The sequence below is a fragment of the Rattus norvegicus genome, chromosome 7, assembly GCF_021556685.1.
Source record: "Rattus norvegicus strain SHRSP/BbbUtx chromosome 7, alternate assembly SHRSP_T2T, whole genome shotgun sequence".
Taxonomy (NCBI): domain Eukaryota; kingdom Metazoa; phylum Chordata; class Mammalia; order Rodentia; family Muridae; genus Rattus; species Rattus norvegicus.
The window spans coordinates 61,370,200-61,390,000 of record NC_141540.1 but is presented as its reverse complement, the minus strand read 5'-3'; the positions used below and the strand labels follow the sequence as shown (position 1 = coordinate 61,390,000).

General features: G+C 40.9%; 1 protein-coding gene and 1 long non-coding RNA gene across 2 annotated transcripts in view; one reads left to right on the top strand and one right to left on the bottom strand.

Moving 5' to 3' along the window:
- Ptprr (protein tyrosine phosphatase, receptor type, R) overlaps window positions 1-19,069 on the bottom strand; it is a 267,001-nt gene extending 247,932 nt beyond the window's left edge. The window contains exon 1 of the mRNA NM_053594.2: window positions 18,529-19,069. Coding sequence (NP_446046.2) covers window positions 18,529-18,586 — 58 coding nt within the window. The 5' untranslated portion in view covers window positions 18,587-19,069. The remainder of the gene's footprint in view (window positions 1-18,528) is intronic.
- The window catches only part of LOC148004684 (uncharacterized), a 101,189-nt gene continuing 93,826 nt past the window's right edge, over window positions 12,439-19,801 (top strand). Inside the window, exon 1 of the long non-coding RNA XR_015624671.1 lies at window positions 12,439-12,583. This is a non-coding gene — a long non-coding RNA (uncharacterized LOC148004684). The remainder of the gene's footprint in view (window positions 12,584-19,801) is intronic.

Here is a 19,801-nt window from a genome sequence, read left to right as displayed (position 1 = left end):
GTGCTCCAGCTCCCCAGCTCTTGTGAACTGTCAGTAATGCTGGGATGGGCTTTGGCGATGCAGTCGTCTTTGAGTCATTTCTGCTTCTGTAAGTAACCCTGATAAACTCATTGGTTCGTCAATTGGACCTCGATGGTATCCGTACTTTGGTCTGTCGTGGGCTCCGTGTCTGGGGTGAGTAGATGGGCATCAAGAAAGGTTGTGTCACACAGCGTTACCCCACCCATTACCTTTCCTGATTCTGCCTTTTACTACCCTCTGACCTCCTTCCTCTCAAATAATTTCTCTTTATTTACTTTAGTACTTCTTGCTTCTTGAATAAGTTTGTTTTTAAAATTAAAAATAGTTTTTTTCATACAATATATCCTGATTATATGTTTTCCTTCCCCAGTTCCCTTAAGATCCTCTCCACCTCTGCACCCACTCAAATCCACATTCTTTCTTGCTCTCTTTCATTAGAAAACAAACAGGCACCTAGAAAAACTAATAAAATAAGAAAAACAAAAAACAAACAAACCAGAATAAAACAAAACAAGCAAACAAAAAAAGAAGAGCCAAAGATAAAGCACAAGAAACACAGACACACACACACACACACACACACACCTCACATACACACACATACACACTCACACATACACACACACACCTCACATACACACACACACAGACACCCCACACACCTCACATATACACACACACCTCACATACACACACACACACACACACACACAGACACCCCCCCACACACACACAGGCACAGACACACACACACACCACACATACACACACACACCACACACACACACCACACATACACACACACCACACACACACACACACACCACACATACACACACACACCACACACACCACACACACACACACACACCACACATACACACACACACCACACACACCACACACACACACACACCACACATACACACACAGGCACACACACACACAGGCACACACACACCACACATACACACACACACCTCACATAAACACACACGCCTCACATAAACACACACACCTCACATACGCACATACACATACACCACACACACACACACACACACACGCACACACACACACACACACGCACATGTCCCCCCACACGAAGGCACAGACACACACACAGACACACACCACACACACCATGCACACACAGGCACACACACAGGCACACCACACACACACATACACACACACACACCACACCACACACACATACACACACACACACACACCTTTGCAGATAGAAATTCCATAAAACACAAAACTGGAAACCATAATATAAGCAAAAGACAATTAAGAAACAAAAACAAAAACAACAAAAAATGACTAAGTATTATGAGAGAGAGAAAAAGTCCTCTCCAAAAAAGACATGAGTTCACTTTGTGTTGGCTGTTGACTGCTGGGTGCTGGCCTGGTCTTAATTGGGGTTATATTAGAGCTATGAAACATGAAATTGGCTTATTTCAGGTAACACGATGACACACCCCTTCTATGAGAACTCCTGCGAACAACACACTTTTGCTCATTTTATTTTATTTTTATTTTGTGGCTGAATAAAACTCTATTGTGTATGCGTGCCCCATTTTCTTCATTCACCCGCCTATCAGTGGATTCCAGGGTAGATTCTATACCTCATCTCCATTCATCATGGTGTGCAGGTTTCACTGCTGTATACCCACTTCTGTGCATATGTCCGTGTATGCCATAACTGGATCATATGAAAGTTCAAAGATAAAATACTCTTGAAGAAGTTTAAAAGGCCTGGAAGGTTCTGAGTATAATACATCGAATACATTGTATCTTGTTTGAGCTAAATAAGCCAAACAGTAATTTACAAACACTTGGGGGACAACAGCACAACATGGTCTAACTGAGCAACATGCAAGCCAATAGGAAGGGAGCCAGGGCACTGAAGAGGAACAGAACTCCAAGTCCATCAGGAGGCTGATCATCTATGTGCACATCCCTTCTAGCCAACACACAGAGGGAATCAGGCCACAGAGAGCTCTTGAAGAGAGACTCTAGCTTTAAATCTTAGTTGTGAAAAAAAAAAACACCTCACAAATCCAGGACAGCCCTACAATCTCTTCCATAATCCTTTTCCCTTCCCCACACCCTCCTGCAAGCCATACATTACATACTATGCTATCCCACGATGAAGGATGAAAGGGAGAGGTGGCTCACTGGATGTAATTCATCCCCCAGGTAACAACATCCGTCCATTCATCACAGTAAATTTGTCATGATGTAGTAAGTTCCGTGATGTCTCTCACTCCTGTTGCAAATGGATTTAAGTTTCTGACACAGGACCTCTGGGGAACACATTGAGACCACGGAAAGACTTAGCATCCAAAATAAATAAGAAACTGGGACAACCGGAAGGCAAGAAAGCAATCTGCTAAATAAATAAGCCAAGAGCCTGAACAGGTATTTCCCTAAAGAAGACAGACAGACAGATGAGCAGCAGGGACATAAAATCTGTTTCAGTATCAGTCATCACTAGGGACAGACAAATTGAATATTCAATGATGTAACTCTCCATACCTGCTTAGGGTTGCTCTCATCGGTAGCAAAAGGATGTGGAGAAAATGGCACCCTCAAACACCACAGGTAGAAATGTCCAGCTATGAGGGCCCATGCATTCTTCAGAGCATTCAAATAAGAACATCCCTATGACCCAGCACCTTCACTACTGAGAGTACAACCGAACAAGTGAAATTAATTTTTTTGTTATGTGATCTTCCTCTATTTTAATGTAACTAAGGTTTTATGAAATTTGCCAAGAACATAATGATTTTAATTATACGTAAATCTATGCTAAAGTGAATCACAACAGAGAAGAAATGGATTCATTTTTTTTTAATTTTTATTTCCCATTCCCATTTTCCTTAGAAGAGGAAGTCCTCCTCTGGGTCTCAACCCCTCTACATCCCCTCAACCTCCCCGTCCTCCTGAAGAGACATCGGCATTGTTATAATCATGGTAGGACTAAGCTCAACATCTAAGATAGAGACTCAACCCGTGTCCACAAATATGTGGGAAAATTAAAAACATGTAGTATTTATAGAATATAATACTGTCTATCCATCATAGAAGGGCATCTGGTTATTTGCAGCAACCCACTTGAGGCTGGAGGACATTGCGGTATAGCAAAGTAAGCAGAAATTCATTTCTGGAATCTAAATGGCTAAGCTCACAGAAGTAGAAGGTAATTATGGTTGCCAGTGGCTAGGGTTAGGGCCCATCTATAGACTGGATACTTTACCTTAAACTTCACATTTTATACAGAACTTGACTCATATATAAATCTCGTAGTTCTGAAAAATACCTGACCACTCATAGACTAAAAATATATGATCACTCAACTTTTAGAAGAGAACAGTAAAAATTGTATACAATCGTAGGCAAGGAGTTTTGGTAGATGACGCTAAATTCACATACAATAAAAGAAAATTGGAGTTGATGAGATATCTGGGTGGGTACCCGCTGCCGAGCTTTTGGATCTGAGTTCCGTTCCCAGAACCAACATGGCAGAAGGGAAGAACTGACTCCCACAAGTTATCCTCTGATCTACACAGATGCACCACCCCTATCTACAGAGGTGGGAGGCAGGAGGGGAGACTGAATTACCACCACCACCACCACCACCACCACCACCACCACCACCACCACCACCACCACCAGTAATAATTATGATGACGATGAGGTTGGAGAGGGGGCTCAACATTTGAGGGTGTGAACTCTTTTTGCAGAGGAACCGAGTTACTTTGCGCACCCATATAAAGCAAACCTGTAATTCTACCTCCAGGGAAATCTGTCACCTGTGAGTTTTGTGGGGACCTGAACTCACTACAGACATTCCCACATAGACAGACATACACATAAAACAAAATGCATATTAAAAATGGATGAATTTGACAATAAGCCCCCTGTCACGTGAAAGACACTGCTAGGAAGCCGAGAGGCCACCTCACCTACATCTTGGGAGGAAAGAATTTCAGGCACCCAGATGGACGAGTCATCGGGATATATAAAGAACTCTCAAAATCCAACAGCTGGCAGAAAAACCAGTGTAAACATGGGATCAAGGCTTGAAGCGCATCAGAAAGAAAGGCTGGAAGTCAACAAGCTCAAAAGTCATTAATGAGTGCATATTTAAAACTGTGATGTAAATTCCGTTTCAGAAATTCTAAATGAAAATTGCTAATACTACTTAGTCCTGGTAAAGACCTAGGAAAAAGGAGGCCTCAGATTTTACTGATACGGATACAAAAAAAAAAAAAAAAGAAAAGAAAAGAAAAGAAAAAATAGAGGCACTTGGGGAAAGAGCTTGGCAGTTTTTCTAAAATTCACCATGCACTTACATATGCCACGGCAAACTCACTTCTCTGCACACTCACCACAAAGAAATCTTAGAGAAATCGGATCATATATTCGAACAAAAATGTTTTTAAAATTTTGTAGTAACTCTATAATTAGTCTCAATGGAAATAATTTGAATATTCTTCCAGAGGTTAATGAATAGATAAACCTTGGTAATCTGTACAGTGAAGTAGTGGTCATCCATAAAAATGAATGAACTTTTGATCCACATGACTTGAATACATCTGAGAGGTTTTAGACTGAGTGGAAGAGGACACCGTCAGAACATCCTCAGGCCTCCTATTTTAATTGGCATTCTCAAAAGAAAAGACTCTGCAGCGACAAAAACAAAAAGCAGAAAAACGAAATCTGAACTGATGATTGTTAGCATGAGGGGTGAGTGCAGAGAGAGAGAGAGGCTGAATTCCACTGGGAGATCAGAGATGTGGCCCGATGTGCAGGCACAGCCAAGCTTTTGCTCATAATAAAGCATCCTCCTTAGTATAAAGCTTTCTAGAGATAGACAAGTTCACAGATGCCACCACTTTGGTGATGGAGGTCGAGGAATTATCTGCTGATATTTCTATTTTCTGTGCAAAGTAGGAAGAAGCCACTTTAAGAGTGAATGAAGGGAAGACGTGGGAGGCTTAAGGGTCCTTTAAAGAGAAAGTTCACCAAGATGTGTGCAAGGGTTTTTCCTGTGTTGCTGGCAGTTCAGTGACAATTTTCCCTAACTGAGGGATGCAGGCTTTCTCCCAGAATGCTTAGTAAGTGGTCCTTTAAAGCCACACATCTGCTTTCAGATTAAGAGTACTTTTTTTTATTATAAAAATCAACAGTTGCATGAGAATAACCAGTGAGCTTTGATGGTCACAAAATTATAAACAGATGTTACCTTCTGGATATGACCTTAGTGATTTATGAAGAGGTCTTTCCCAAAGGAAAGAGGGAGATTTATGAAACTACATTGGTCAGAGGGAGTACAGTGTGATTTGTTATTTCAAATTTTAATGTAGTTGACTCCAAGACCCAGAAGGTCCAGTGACCTTTTGAATAAGTCTTTGCACAGCAAGTTTTGTGTTACTTACTTATGATAGGAAGAAAAATATGAGGCAACATTTTAAAAATGGCCCGTCCTCCAGAAGGAGCAATCAACTCCTTTTGGGATCTCTGACATTTGTGTTTTAAGTATTGCTATCCCTTTCTTCTCTAGAGAGGAGAGAAAAATTTGTAATATCAGGAGCTTTTCTTGGCAATGTCGACATAGAACACACCAGTCTGAAATGGATTTAAGTGAAGGAAACGTTGTGATTCATTTAGTCAGTTTTTTCTTACTCTTGATTTTTCTCTAAAATGCTTTTCCATGCATATAAAAAAATGACGTCTTGGCATTTATAGAAGCAACAAGGTCAAGAAGTGATAGCCTTGAAGGAAAATATTAGAAAACAAACCTTTGGTTGTTCTATAATTATATTGGTAAGGAATGTCCCAAACATCACTACAATGTCTATCTTCAGTCAATCATAGGCATATAACAGCACTGAAACTTACACATTACAGCCTCCTGAGATACGATGGTCCAGGTCTGTGAGGATGACCTCTCAAGACATAAATCTTGCTCACTCCAGTTGATCACTATGGGATATTATACACACAGTTTGAAAGGGTCCATAACGACTGTGCTTGTGTGTCCAACTAGTTCTGTAGACTTCTGTTTGCATGTCCTTTTATGCTCTAATAACATATCTATGCATATGAATATAAGTCTCTGTGAATACAGGCTTGTTCTGATTCTGGATATCAGATAACCAATTTAACAGCAGTGCTCATCCTTAAAGACCATCTCTCTTGTTACAAAAATAAAAACAAAACCAGGATTTTTATAAGATGACAAGAAATGCATCTACTAAAACTGCAAGCATGCACGGAACCTAAAAGGCTTAAAATAGAAAGAAATCCTGACTAGTTTCCCAGTAATCTAGCCTTTAAGCATTTACTACTAAGAGGTGAAAGCAGTCTCACTAGGAGGTGCTGGGCAGTTAACCATCCCATGCATTTGACTACTTACATATCTGATTTGTCTACATTAGAAGCCGAAAAGCAAGATCAGCAGTCTAATGCCCGTGTGGGCACAATGGGATCTGTTCTCCTCTCTTTAGAGAAGGACCTGAGTCCAATAATAAGGACCGGTTTCCACTAGAGCACCTGTAAATGTTCCCTAGGTATCCTTTCACATAATCACTACCACATTCCCTGAGCATCCCATTAGAAAAGAAAAGTAGTTGTTTCTTACTTCCATCAAACCATAAAGACACTGGGTGCCCTTCCCTTCTCCCTAATCTTCTCATCCATTGAAAGTTGAGCCTTACCCTGAGAAACTGACATCACAGGAGAGACTCAATAGTGCTCTGTGTTGGTAGCATAATTGTCGTGGGAGTCTTCTCTCCTATCTCTTGATTATCACTCAACTGTAATAGAGTTGTTTTCCATTGGATAACTGTCTGTTACAGAGTGGAACACAGTACAATGAAAGCATTACGGTTTGGGACCATGGTAATTGGAATAAGTCAGATTTTGCTGGAAGAAGAACAATGCATAACAGCTCAGATGGAAGGAGTCAGATGTCTTCCAGTTCTGGAAGAACCGAGTTCATTGCTTGGAGGGGAGGTTGACAGAAATGTGTGTTGAATTCTAAATAAATGTTACTCTAAACTCAAGATCTGCTCTCTTGGAGGAAGCTGGAGTACAGAAAACTGCCCATATGGCTAGAATGCTTTTCTTAGCCAGAAAAATAGGAACCTACTCCTATTTCTGAAATTCCTGAAGAAATGACAGGATTTACGTTCCAAGGGTATTTGATAAATAATGAAGTAATGCAATTTCATATACACCTTTGGTTACATGTAATTAAAATACAATTATTTACAAGTAGTCATGGTGATTAGAAACTGTCCCCACTGACGTGAAAAAATATTTTCTTTAGATTAGCATAAAAATAACTCATTGTTTATAGCAGAACCTTTTAATTGCCTGAGAAGCTGGGCTCCAACTTTAAAACATAATATCTGTTTTAAGAATAGTGTTTATAGCAGGTGAAGAGTTATTTTGAAACAGGGCTGAGGAGATGGCTTAGTGGTTAAGAGCACTTGTTACCAAGCCTGGACACCCATGTTCCATCCATGAGATCCACACAGAGGAAGGAGAGAACCAGTTTCCTCAGTTGTTTTGTGGTGCCCATATGCACACTGTGGCACTTGTACATACACACACACACACACACACACACACACACACACACACAGAGGCATGCACACACATGTACACACTAAACTAACAAGTAATAAAAAACCAAAATGTCAGAAAACATAGAAATTAAAGTCTTGTCTTAATAAAACTACAGAGAAATAAACACTCATTAGAAGAGGAAAGGAAGAACGAGGAGGTCCTTAGTTGGCCTCTGGAAGGGATCCCTGCCTGTTCTTCCTTGCCCACAGCTAGTAATTGGAGGGGCAGCTGGTAGACACACATGGCTACACTTCTGTTCCACCGTATCGTACACACTCAATGACTGAAATGAATGCCAGTTAGCTAAGGTAGCTCTTTGAAGACTCTTAGAATAGAAATTCTTCCAGGGAAGGGTCAAATTGTTAGGAACTACACAGTCCAGCTCGGGATAGACTAAGTGAGCTATAAAAAATGTTAGAGATGGAGACGAAGCTCAAAAGCACAGCCCTGGAAGGCAAACTTAGAGATACTAAGATTTGAGAGGAGGATTCTGCTGGCCCTGAGAGCTGATGTTGGAGGGTGAGGGATAGAGGACCCAGCGTGGCACAGACACTAGAAGACAGTAGCTTTATGTCCAGTATGAATTCATAGCACACTGAGCTGACCTGGGCTCATATAGAAACATGATGCCTGACTCCAATGTTATAGGCTTGAAAACTTGGACCCACCCTTTCCCTGCAGTATACACCCAAGACTTGGAGAAAGGAACTTCAACCTTGAGTGTGTACACGACATCAGAACACAGAATTATCAAGGCCTACTCATGCTGGAGAATGACTTCCAAGATACTAAGCTTTTATAGGTATTCATTCAGTAAAATAATATTTAAAAATGGACCCGAGGATGCTAGAAAATACATAGGGAATTACTATTTTATATTTACCTAAAATGACATGTAATGCATATAGGTGCATTTGTTTATTGTATACTAAATTGTGTGTGTGTGTGTGTGTGTGTGTGTGTGTGTGTGTGTAATTCAAATGAAATTACACCACTTACAGTCATAAACTACTGCCAATAGCCATACACTATCTGACAAAATCCCCAGTATCAGGGTTTGAGAAACCTTCTTCCAAGTGATTGGGGAATCTAAGAGAAACTCAGAACAATACAGGCTGCTTCCATTGCTCTTAGTTTCCTTCCATAAACTGAAGGTAAGTCTCTGTCACTGAGCATACAGTGCAGTTTTGATGCAGAACTCAGAGGATCATAGCTAGAGCCGACAGGAAGTGCTCTCACGAAGGACTAGCTTTCATAGAACCCAGAAGAGGCTATGCAAGCTACCAAGGAAAGAAAGCATCCTATAGTCTTGCCTAGCTATGACACCTATGACCCACAATGGCCAGTTGTGGAGAGATATGCCCAAAGGTGCAAGAGCAGCAATTACATCGTGGTAGTACCCAACAGTCTAATTGGCATGGCCCCTCAGCACGAGTGAAATCATGCCTGGTACTATAACCTTAGCCAGGGACAGTGACATAGGTCTCAGGGGAGAACCAACCCATTACTGCCACTTTCCCAAACAAGTATAATTTCTAACTGCACTCTAAATAATTTGTCTTTTTATATACAAAAGCTATAGATCTCGCTTCCCTCAACAAAAAAGTTGGTTTTTTTGTTTTTTTTTTTTTGTTTTTTTTTTTTTTTTTTGTTTTTGCAGCAGAAGTAGACATTACAGAAAGCCACCAGGGGATAGGAGGCTTATGGACAGGAAACCGGGAAAGGGAATTACATTTGAAATGTAAATAAAGAAATATATCCAATAAAAAGAAAGTCTCCCTCGTTTATCAGATCACCTCTCCTCACTGCTTAGTTCCTAGTGACCAAGGGCTTTTTGGCTGCTTGGTTGGTTGTTTGGTTGGCTGGCTGGTTGCTTGATTTTGTTGTTTTGTTATTAAGTGTCTCTTTAGAATACTTCTATATATAGTGCCATATATATAATTTATGCAGCTCCTTCAGATTGACTTAATGAAAAAACTGTGGAGAACAACTGATCTCGTGAGATGCACACAAATATGTGTTTTGGGTACCTATGCCTGTATATGCACTGACAGAGGCCAGAGGTCATTTTTAGGTATCTTATTCTATGACTCTCCACCTTCTTTTTTGGTACTGGTCTCTCATTGAACCTGGGGTTTACTCACTGGCTAAACTGGCTGACAAGAAAGACCCTGGGACCCTCTTATTCTGCCTTTTAATGCTTGAGTCACAGTGTACATAACATGGTTAACTGCTGATATAAACTAGTATCCAGGCTTCACTGTGCACATGAAGCGTTTGCAGAGGAAGCCATCACCTCACTCCCTCAAAAACCTCTTTTTGTCAGCTCTCCCCTCGGATGCACTTAATCTTTTATTTTAAATATTGTTTGTCTCATACATATTCCTCTCTGAAGGCCATCATCAGAGGTGGGGGATTGGCCTTTGATGATGGGAGTCTGTTTAGTCAGGTCTCTTCTGTCACCTTTGGGATCAAGGAATTGAACTCAGGCCCTAGAGCCCTGACAGATAAAGCGTCTCTCTCCACTGGCCATCTCATTGACCCATGGGTTTTTAAAGTCAAGTAGATGATAGAGTAGGCCATGGGAATGACTATACTACCTGTGCCTTGTCTTGCCTTAGCCTTGAGGCTGATGCATACTTCGTCATGAAAGGGTTGTCCACCATTATACTGCTTCTGGTAATGAGAGGATGTTCATCTTTTATGAACTTTGTATTTTTTAAAAGTTTATAGTCTTGATTCTATTTTATGTATTTCTTTGTTAAAATTAAAAACCAAAGCAACAGTTTCTAATTTGGTCTCTGAGGTATATGCCCACCACCATAATAAAGTATAGAGCGCTCCATTTCCCTCCCTCAGAAGGTGACCCAATAGCCTTTAGTGGTCAGTCTCCATTTCTTTTCTGTTTTGACCCCGCCGTCCATTCCACAGCTGCAGGCAATCACTTATCTAGTTTTTGTTTCTAGATATTTGAGCTTAAAAAAAATCTTACAATTTAACTGTTGGCCACCATTTTTCCCCATACTAATGAGGGGACCAGATTTTTCAGATGCCACATGTGAACAAGAACAGTTTATGCCACTGAGCTCTGAAGTTGGCATTCAGTTCCTTCAACAGAGATTTGCTAATTAAGATCATCTTTACATTTCTGAGGCAAACTTTCCGCTGCAACTGTTTACATGAAAGCATGCCAATTCGACTTTTGTGTCAGGCACTTCTCATTAAAAAAATAATTCTTTCAAAAACCTTTGAAAGAATAGTCCGACAATAAACATATCTTCTTATCATGGTAGATAGAGATCTCTACTGTCTTCCCATGTGAGAACTTCTGTGTTCTAATAGGATCATGCTTCCTCCATCTACCAGGGGTCGGATACATTCATCATCTTAAGATATGTTACAAGGTTTTATGAATCATTTTCCTTAAATCTTCAAGTTATTGCAAACATAGTAGCATGATGACAAACCCATTCCACAGATTAGGAAATGTGAGGCCCAGAGAATGTACACTGTGAAGGACAGGGGCCAGGATCCAGATTCGGGCAGGCAGGTTTTAGTACCTAAAGTTATTGTTTTGTTTGTCTTCATGACAAGTGGCTTATATAATAATCTCGCTGTTTTTTAAATACAACTGCGTCATTCCAAAATATACCTTCTCTCCCACAAGTATTTAGGACACAGTTTAACACTTCATGAGGCTGTCTTTTATCCTTTTCTATTCTTATAGAAAAATTTGTATTTTCTCTAGTAAATTCAGGGTTTACCTTGAGAGAAAACCCTTTTCGCTTTCCTGCAATAGTTGGCTACAACGTTTTTCTACCTGTGATCAGATTTAGAAGTCGCAAGCAAAATGATAATATCTACTATTCAAACATTTGTCAGTTAGAGTACAGCAAGCAAATTTTCAAGTAATTGGGATAATATCAGTCATTCAGAGTCCAAGGAAACAAAATGTCCAGAGGTAGACAGTGGACAAACTCTTTGTCTTTAGGGGAGGCTCAGAGTCACGCAGGTTTGCCAGGAGGATGCCCGGTTGGATTAGGGTTCCGCGAAACTGTGAATGCTACCTCACAGATCTTCTCAGTTGTCAGATCGTGTTCAGAGGCGTCAAAATAACCACCTGACCATGTCTTTGGATTTTTATGGAGAAGGAAAGATCTGTAGAAGAAAATTCTTTCATGGGCACAAGTTTTCAGATGCACTGTAGTACAGATGAAATAGACCACATCTGTAGATTATCCAGTTACCCGAAATCAACATTTTTCACAGAGAAGGGGCCTAACGGATTAGCTATAGATCAGATGTTTTAGAATTGGTGCTGAACACAGTTCCCTTCCAACCTGCATCTGTGTCCAGGTTCACTCATGTAATGGATGAAAACCTCAGGTACCAGCTGAGGTGCAAATGTGCACGGGCACGCACAGGTTCCACAGACACAGGCGCGAGCACGCAAGGGAGAGATCGCTTTCTGTTATCAGTTAACTGGCATGTGTCCTCGCTCATGCCTTACTCAGATAATGCATATAATTTACATGAAGCTTACTAAAATAGTACAGGTTTGTGTACATTATCTCATTTAATTCTTAAATCGCACCCTGTTGTAAATCATCAATTTTCTTTCCCTTTATTCATGCAATGTCACTTTCTCCCAGGGAGAACTGGAAAAATAAAAATAAAACCTATCTGGAATCAAGAACACAGTATAAATTTCTTGCCATTTAAAAAAAATCTACCTTTATATTAATGGACCAATAGTCTCTCAACCTCATTTACGGTGGTATTATATCTGGCACATCCCACGTTGTGCACCTTTACCAGCTAAATAAAAGACACTGAATGATGGGAGCTGACTGCTTATACGTACAGCACCACGCTCTGCCCCGTCTGCATCAAGAACTGAATCATTAATGTGGTAAAATAGCTACAGATCTTCTTTTTTCTGTAAATATTGACTTTAGACCAGTGAGTCATTCTGGGTTGCTTTTCCTGTGTTTGTTAATCACTCCTTCCCAAAGAGTTTCCAGAGCTTTAAGATTGTCTTCGGCTGTTTTCTCTGATTTAAGTCAGAAAATGAACATTGCTTCAGAGTTGAACGAAGAAAAAGATAACTCATATCCAATTGAACAGAGAGCACTGGCTTCAGTGCAGCCAGACTTATTGATCTGTTCAGTGTCAATGATGGGTTTTGCTTTGTTGCTGGTCCATTCAGCTGTGTTTTTAATGAATATCGCTATCTTAATATATTGAAAACAAGTGAGATTTGATTATCAAGAAAGTCTAAATAGTCATTATGAGTTGAAATTATTTAAATGAAAAGCGCTAATGTTCATAATATAAATTAGCTAATTATCTTTCTGTGGCAAAAATCATTACTATAATAGGCACTTATAATAACATTATATGATACATTGGCATTAGAAAATTTGATTCTAAAATAAGTTTATAATTAATTTTTTCTATTGGAAAGCTATGGGGAAACATCGGTGACATTCACAGTGATTCAATGTTTGTAAGCATCTTTCAAAATTCCACTTTAAAAGGAAATAGGGCTTTCTCCCTCTTTTTGAATTTGACTTCACAAAATAGTTTTCAATAGATGTAACAATAAGCTTATCCAAACATTATCATCCATATTACTCTGAATATTAATGGTGATGTGAGTGGAATTTTGATGTGTGATCTTTTTAGAGTGACTTTTTTTATAATTCACAAAACAATCACTACTCTGTGAATATGTATGTCTCCCATAAAAATGTGATTGAACAACATTTTATAAGGCTGCTTATACATAAAATGAGAGAAGGAAAAACTGTGGAACTACCCAACTGCTTAGACAATTTATGCATATATATGTATATATATATATATATATATATATATATTCTTGTTTGCGGCAGGAAAAGAGAGTTGAATTATTTTTTTAATTTTCATCTTGATTTTGAATGTGGGCATTTATTATCCATGTTTCTGCTTACAAGACAGATAATAGTCAATTGATAATAAAAAGTAGTAATATCAAATATATTTCTTAGTATTCAATTATTGTCCCATGTTTGTTATCTGATTCTTGATTTTTTAAAAAGCAAAATTGACTTATTATGATGATTATTGCATTCTTACGGAGTATCTGATGAGTCTAGGTAATGATAAAAAAAAATAACCAAACAGCAGTGGAGTTCAGAAGAGTTAAGTGATCTAGAAATGTGGATTTGGGAATCTCTGACATGTAGCCCTGAATTAACCAATTAACTTAAGTAGAAAGTAACAAAAATAATTTCTTGAAAATAGCAGCTGTGTAACAATACTGAGAATTTAGAAACATTTGTGCCAAGCACCTCTTTTTTGGTGTACCAGTTTCCTCAGAAATTGAAACATTCTATTCTACAAGGAAGATCCTTAAGCAAAAGAAACAACTCAAAATAGATTCAGGAAGTTTCAGAAATTGACCAGATTGACTAGGCCCCTCCCTCTTAAGAGTAAAAATTAAAGGTTGGGAAGAGTCACTCTCAGACCAACCAAGCCACACAGAGAAGACTGTGAGACGGGATCAGCTTCCCAGAAGGACCAAATACCCAGGAGGCTTCCTGGAAGAGGTTTTGGCTCACAATGTCACTTGAAAATGACACTTTCCAATGTGTTGTAGTTCAGCAAATGGCATGTGCCAGGTTGACAGCTGTTGTGAGCTATCATCCATGCCAAGGTGGTCTTTGATGATGCAACTGTCTTTGAGTCATTTCTTTTTCTGTAAATAATCCTTCACCCATATTCCTGTACGGGAGGCCCCCTAAAACTCACTGGTTCACCAAACTGCAGTCTGGAGGTTTTTTCATACTTTGGTCTTTTGTGGGTTTCCACAAGGTGAGTGAAAAATCTCTTCACACCACGTGACATGATCTCTGATAGATATGAAAAAAACAAAATAAATAAAAATCCTTAAAGGGCCTTAAATAAGGAAAGTATATTTATGTGAAATGTATGGCCTCTGAGAAGAAGGTCGAGGAGCAGATGTTGTCAGTCTGAGGGAGAGGAGCATGAAGGAAGTGGTCAAGAGCAATTTTCACTAGAAAGGTAACAGTTTTAGCAAAGACCACGACCTCAAATCATGAATAGTTTAAGCCACAAACTGGCTTTCCTTGGCAAAGAAAAACGTATGCAAGATATGCACATTATTTTCTGGACCAGACAGACTAATATGAGCACAGATAAGTTTAAAGAGGAAAGTGGTGGAGGTACATAAGAAAGACAGCAGAGAAAGACAATGCTGCAGATCTTGGGCATTGTAAGGACCATGTTTGATTTGAGTAATCTTTGATTTTTGGACAACCAAAGGGTACTATATAATCCGAAAACACATCAATTTCCCTGTTCGTCTGCTCCTGTTAGTCTTGAGCATATAATTTCTACAAATGCCTTCCTAGATCCTGGTGGCTCCATGAAAGGAACGCTGTCCTCTTGGAAGACTGGATAAATGTGCTATGTCATTCTTGGAGAATAAAGGGATACCTTTGAGACATACCCTGAAGAAATGTGCATCATTCAAAAGGGATAGCAGCAAGGGCAGGGTGGCAGCAGTCTGAATCTGAAGCCATCTTGTCCAGTGCTGAGGAAGATCATGGTCGAAGTCAGTCTCTTGACTATCACAAAGAGTGAATGAGGCCTGAAGTAAACAAGTGGTCTGTGGATTTTCCACAAGACTGTCCTTTAAGCACTCTTCCCATTGACGTGGCTTTTGGTTGACTCTTGGATGTATTTGAAGCGGGCTTTTAAACTGGAATTTCTGCATTACACTGGGGCCCAGAAGATGGGAAGAGTAAGGGCAGCTAAGGAAAAAGGATTTGTCACCGCTATCACAATGGTGTCTTAGTCTATTAGAACCAGTTTCACCTATGTTTCCAGCAACTGCATTATGAGGACGTTACCAACCGCATCTTGAAATTGGCTGATGGAATGGGATGATAGTATACTGGGCACTTGAACTTTATGTAGCACACAGTGATCGGTCCAGGGGCCTGTGCTTTTCTCTTCCAGACTACGTTGTCAGTTGGCACTACTGCACCTTGTTATCCACGCCTTAAGCAACTGGACGGACAACAGGCATGAGTGGTTTCTTATAACTGTGGCAATTGGCTGTCATGTGGCGTTCGACTTCTCTACCAAGCTATGAGCTAAACAGCTTCTTAGGCTTCCTTACCCAGGAACGACAAGTGCGCTGCACCATACTCCCTCCTTACAGACATTACAAACAGATTACAGTCTCCCCCTAGTGAGACGGTCAGGACTCGGGGTCACCATGCCACAGGCAACCATACCAAGTAATTGGAGATGGCACTCGGGTTGAAAGTAATTTCCAGCCCTATCATTAGAGACATGGCTATGCCCCAGGCACCAATTCCCAGCACAGCTGAGAACACTTACAGCCCATCCCATTATTTAATTTACCCCATTTGTGGAGCATCCTAAGATACCATCATTTGTGCCGCCATAAAGTGGTTGCTGGCAACCTGGGTATGACTGATATCAGGCAATTAGCTTTTCATCCGGGCAGTTGAGGTGCACAGGTGTCACTGTCCTTTCTAAAAATAAAGTCAGCCTCTGTCCCTTGAATGTGGCTCTCTTTATGAGAGATAAACTCAGATATTCAACAAGTAAAAGGCTTCGAGGCTTCTTGATCTGTGCTCTCCTAGCCACTTATTTTCTTATTACCTAAATCTGTGGGAGCATAGATCAAGAAAGCTATATTTATCTGAGTTCTGATGAAAAGCCCAAACAGTGCTATTAGATAACCGCGATGCATTTTAATCTGATGACAGCTTCTGACCCACAAATTGCTGTTGAAAATTAAAATGAACCCAAAACAAAACTGGCAAGATGACAATTACAACATCAGACCCACAATCTGCTTTGAAAAAATACCATTCCAGAGCACCGTATTACATACAAAAAATAATACAAATTAATGCCACTGAAATCTGAAATATATAGCAAATCACCTGTTGCCTTATGAAACTAAAATTGGCTGGGTAATCTTATTTTTAATCTTTTCTGCAAGTTAAGAGGCCAAAGTGTAGAGAATAGATTTGCTTTGACCTTTGTAATACATGTTTTGGCAAAGCTCCAGGAATCATGGAGGGCTGCAGACTTCTAGGTTTCACCTCTGGTGGGCAGACGTCCTCTCTTTCCCTTATCCCCAGGGTTCATCCATAATAAATTAGAAACCTTTTCTCCAGACCTATAATAAAGTCTGTGTATAATTGTAAGCTTATAACTCCCTGGCATGCATTAATCATAACTGTCAACATTTGTGTATGCATACTTTTTTAAAGAATAATTACATCGATGTGTTTTATCAGATAACTAATTACTTAACTTGGTAGCAATGAAAACTTTTTTTGGCAGTGGTTACTTTTGTCAATTGTACCACTAAATAGTATTGGACATAAAGCAAAAACAGCATCTATGTAATCGTCATATACTTTAACATTTAAATAATTGTATGTGGCTGAGAAGTGATTCATTACAGTTGTTTGCAAATAATTTAATAACCAAGTCATAGCTTCTTCTCCCACTGGTATTCAAGATACCAGAGAACCACTGAAGACTCCACAATGTAATATTGTAATTATAATAATTAACATACATCCTTAATTATAGCTTTATTGTTCCTATACATCGTCTGTTTCTAAATGCATAATGCATTTAAATCGCAATAGCTAGGACAGAAAAGTACTACATTTCACTCCCATTATTGCATACAGGGAAAAAAAGCACTCAGGCTTTTGGAACACTACCGCAAAGATTGCAGTTTCCCAGCTAGTGTGTGTGTGTGTGTGTGTGTGTGTGTGTGTGTGTGTGTGTGTGTGTGTGTTTATGGTCGCAGTAACACAATGCACTCCCACTCGGTGTACTTAGAGAAATGAATGTGTGTGAAAGAAACTCAAAGAAAAGGTCTGCGTTTGCTACAGGGCTACTGCTTGGACAACTGCGGTCACGGCAGGGTTCCTCAAACCTCTCTGCCATGTTTTATTTTGGTTCACATGTGTGAAAATCATACAGGATGCAGTCCAGCAAGCTTATCCACTGTGTTAGAGGAGCCAGGTGATGCTGGATATAAAATTCCTAGGCACTTTATCAGGTTTGCATCCCTAGAACTAGATACTGATTCTTGTGTCCAACCTATTTTTATGTGACTGCACTCCTAGCTATCTTCCATCGAATTTCCCCCTGGGGAGACAGTGATAAACCCTAGGCTTGTAAGTGTGGTTGGGTTTTTCTATTCTGACTGCGGATACTGACCGTGGTGCTGAAATAGAGAAGAGCCTCCCGTTTGAAACCTTTCCTTACTCTTATTGGTTCAGAAAATCCGAGTGACAAGAGCAGGGTCCAAAGCAGCCTGGGGCAGCATTGTTAATAAACCATGCATTTGGCTCTTAGGGGCGGAGATGTAGACCATCAGGTTACAGACAGAGCCCCGTGAGCGCTCACTAAACTGGGAGAGCTTATGGATGTAGCCGCTGCAGTAGAAAGGACTCCATCCAGCAGGATGTCTCATCTCTTTTCCTGTAAAATGTGCAACCAAGTGCAAAGCCTAGAAGCGCAAGCAGGAAAGCTCGATGGAGGGGAAAGCAAATCTATATACACATTTAAAATGTTCACTCTTCGTTATGCAAGATAAAGAAAAAGGAAAGGCTGAATTTAGCCTAAGTTTTCAGCCCCAGCCTTCCAACAGGTGCACTCTCTCACCCCTCAGAGACTATACCAAACCTTCTTCTGCTAGGTAAGCTTCCCCTGGAGTCCTTAAGCATGTGCTGTTTCCCATCTCATCCTCAGCTTCAGCTCTGAACCCCCGCAAGCCCTTACCTGCAGCGTGAAGATTAAGAAGCAGGCACAGTGCAGGGAAACCGACCGCTCTCCTCATAGTGTGTGCATTGAGGGGCGGGGGAGAAACTCCACCGCAATCCCACTCCAGGCAAAGTGCTATTTGAGAGAAACACTGCCAAGAGTCCTTTGATCCCGAGGCATCCGATGACAGGGTCCTCCGCTGGGGTTCACAGAGCAGTCTGTGGCGTGCCTACAGAACCGAGCACTGGCTTCGTCTCCCTAAGGGATGGGGAGACGGGAGAGTAGGATGCTGCGGGAGATGGGGACTCGAGGTTGGTGGGTGTAAAGCGCTCAGAGGAGGTGAGTGTTTGGCCTTCCTGAAGCCCGCAGTCGGTGGTGACAGTGGGGTGGACTCTTGTGCCAGCTTCCAAGCCAGGCAGCGCCTCTGCTGCCTGTGCAGCTAGCAGCAGCCCGATACACCGAGGCACTGAGCATGCCCAGCCCCGGCCCTGGCTAGGGAGTTTCAAATCGAAATTCCACCTCTCCGGGTCTTAGCTGAGGCTGCGAGGGGAACGAGCTCCACGAGAGGGAGGAGGGGCTGGAGGCTAGCGTTAGGGACCCGCGCGTTCCTCCTGAATCTGGGCGTGGGGAGGAGTGGAGTGGGGCGGGAAGAGGCGGGGCCAGGACCACAGAGACCCAAGGAGGGAAGTGGAGGGAGCCACTCATCTGGTTCCTTCCTCGCATTTTGATTCACGCGTGGGGACTCACCTCACTGTTGCAACTAAATGTTTGCGGGCCGACCAACTTCCCAGTATGTTCCACCCTACTGAAGTATAGGCAAGCAGTTAGTCCTGGCCTGCTTGGGCAAGTGTTCTCACTAACAGCCTGCTGTGTAAAGCTAACTGGCTATTCTGAGGGCGCCCCCTACTTGCCAATTAGCTTACCCCAGGCTTCTTCCAATCTTTGTACTTCCATTGGATTCAAGCCCTAAGTCTATGACTGTAGTGATTGAAAATAAGGAGGCCATACTTACAGGGTAGGGAAGTACGCCCATGTAATTTGAAGGAAAGGAATGGTCTTTGGTAGTTTATGGAAATAGTTATCTAAGGTTCTATTATTTAATTAAAAAGTGAATATACTTGGTTATTTTGCTTGCATGCATGTCTGTTCATCAAGCCTGTGCCTCATGCCCTTGGAGGTCTAAAGCGGTTATTGAAAGCCTAGAGCTGAAGTTAGGCATGTTGCAAGCTGCCATGGCCTTCTGGGAAAAGAAGCAGTGCTCTTAACAGCTGAACCACTCCGGCCTTTTTAT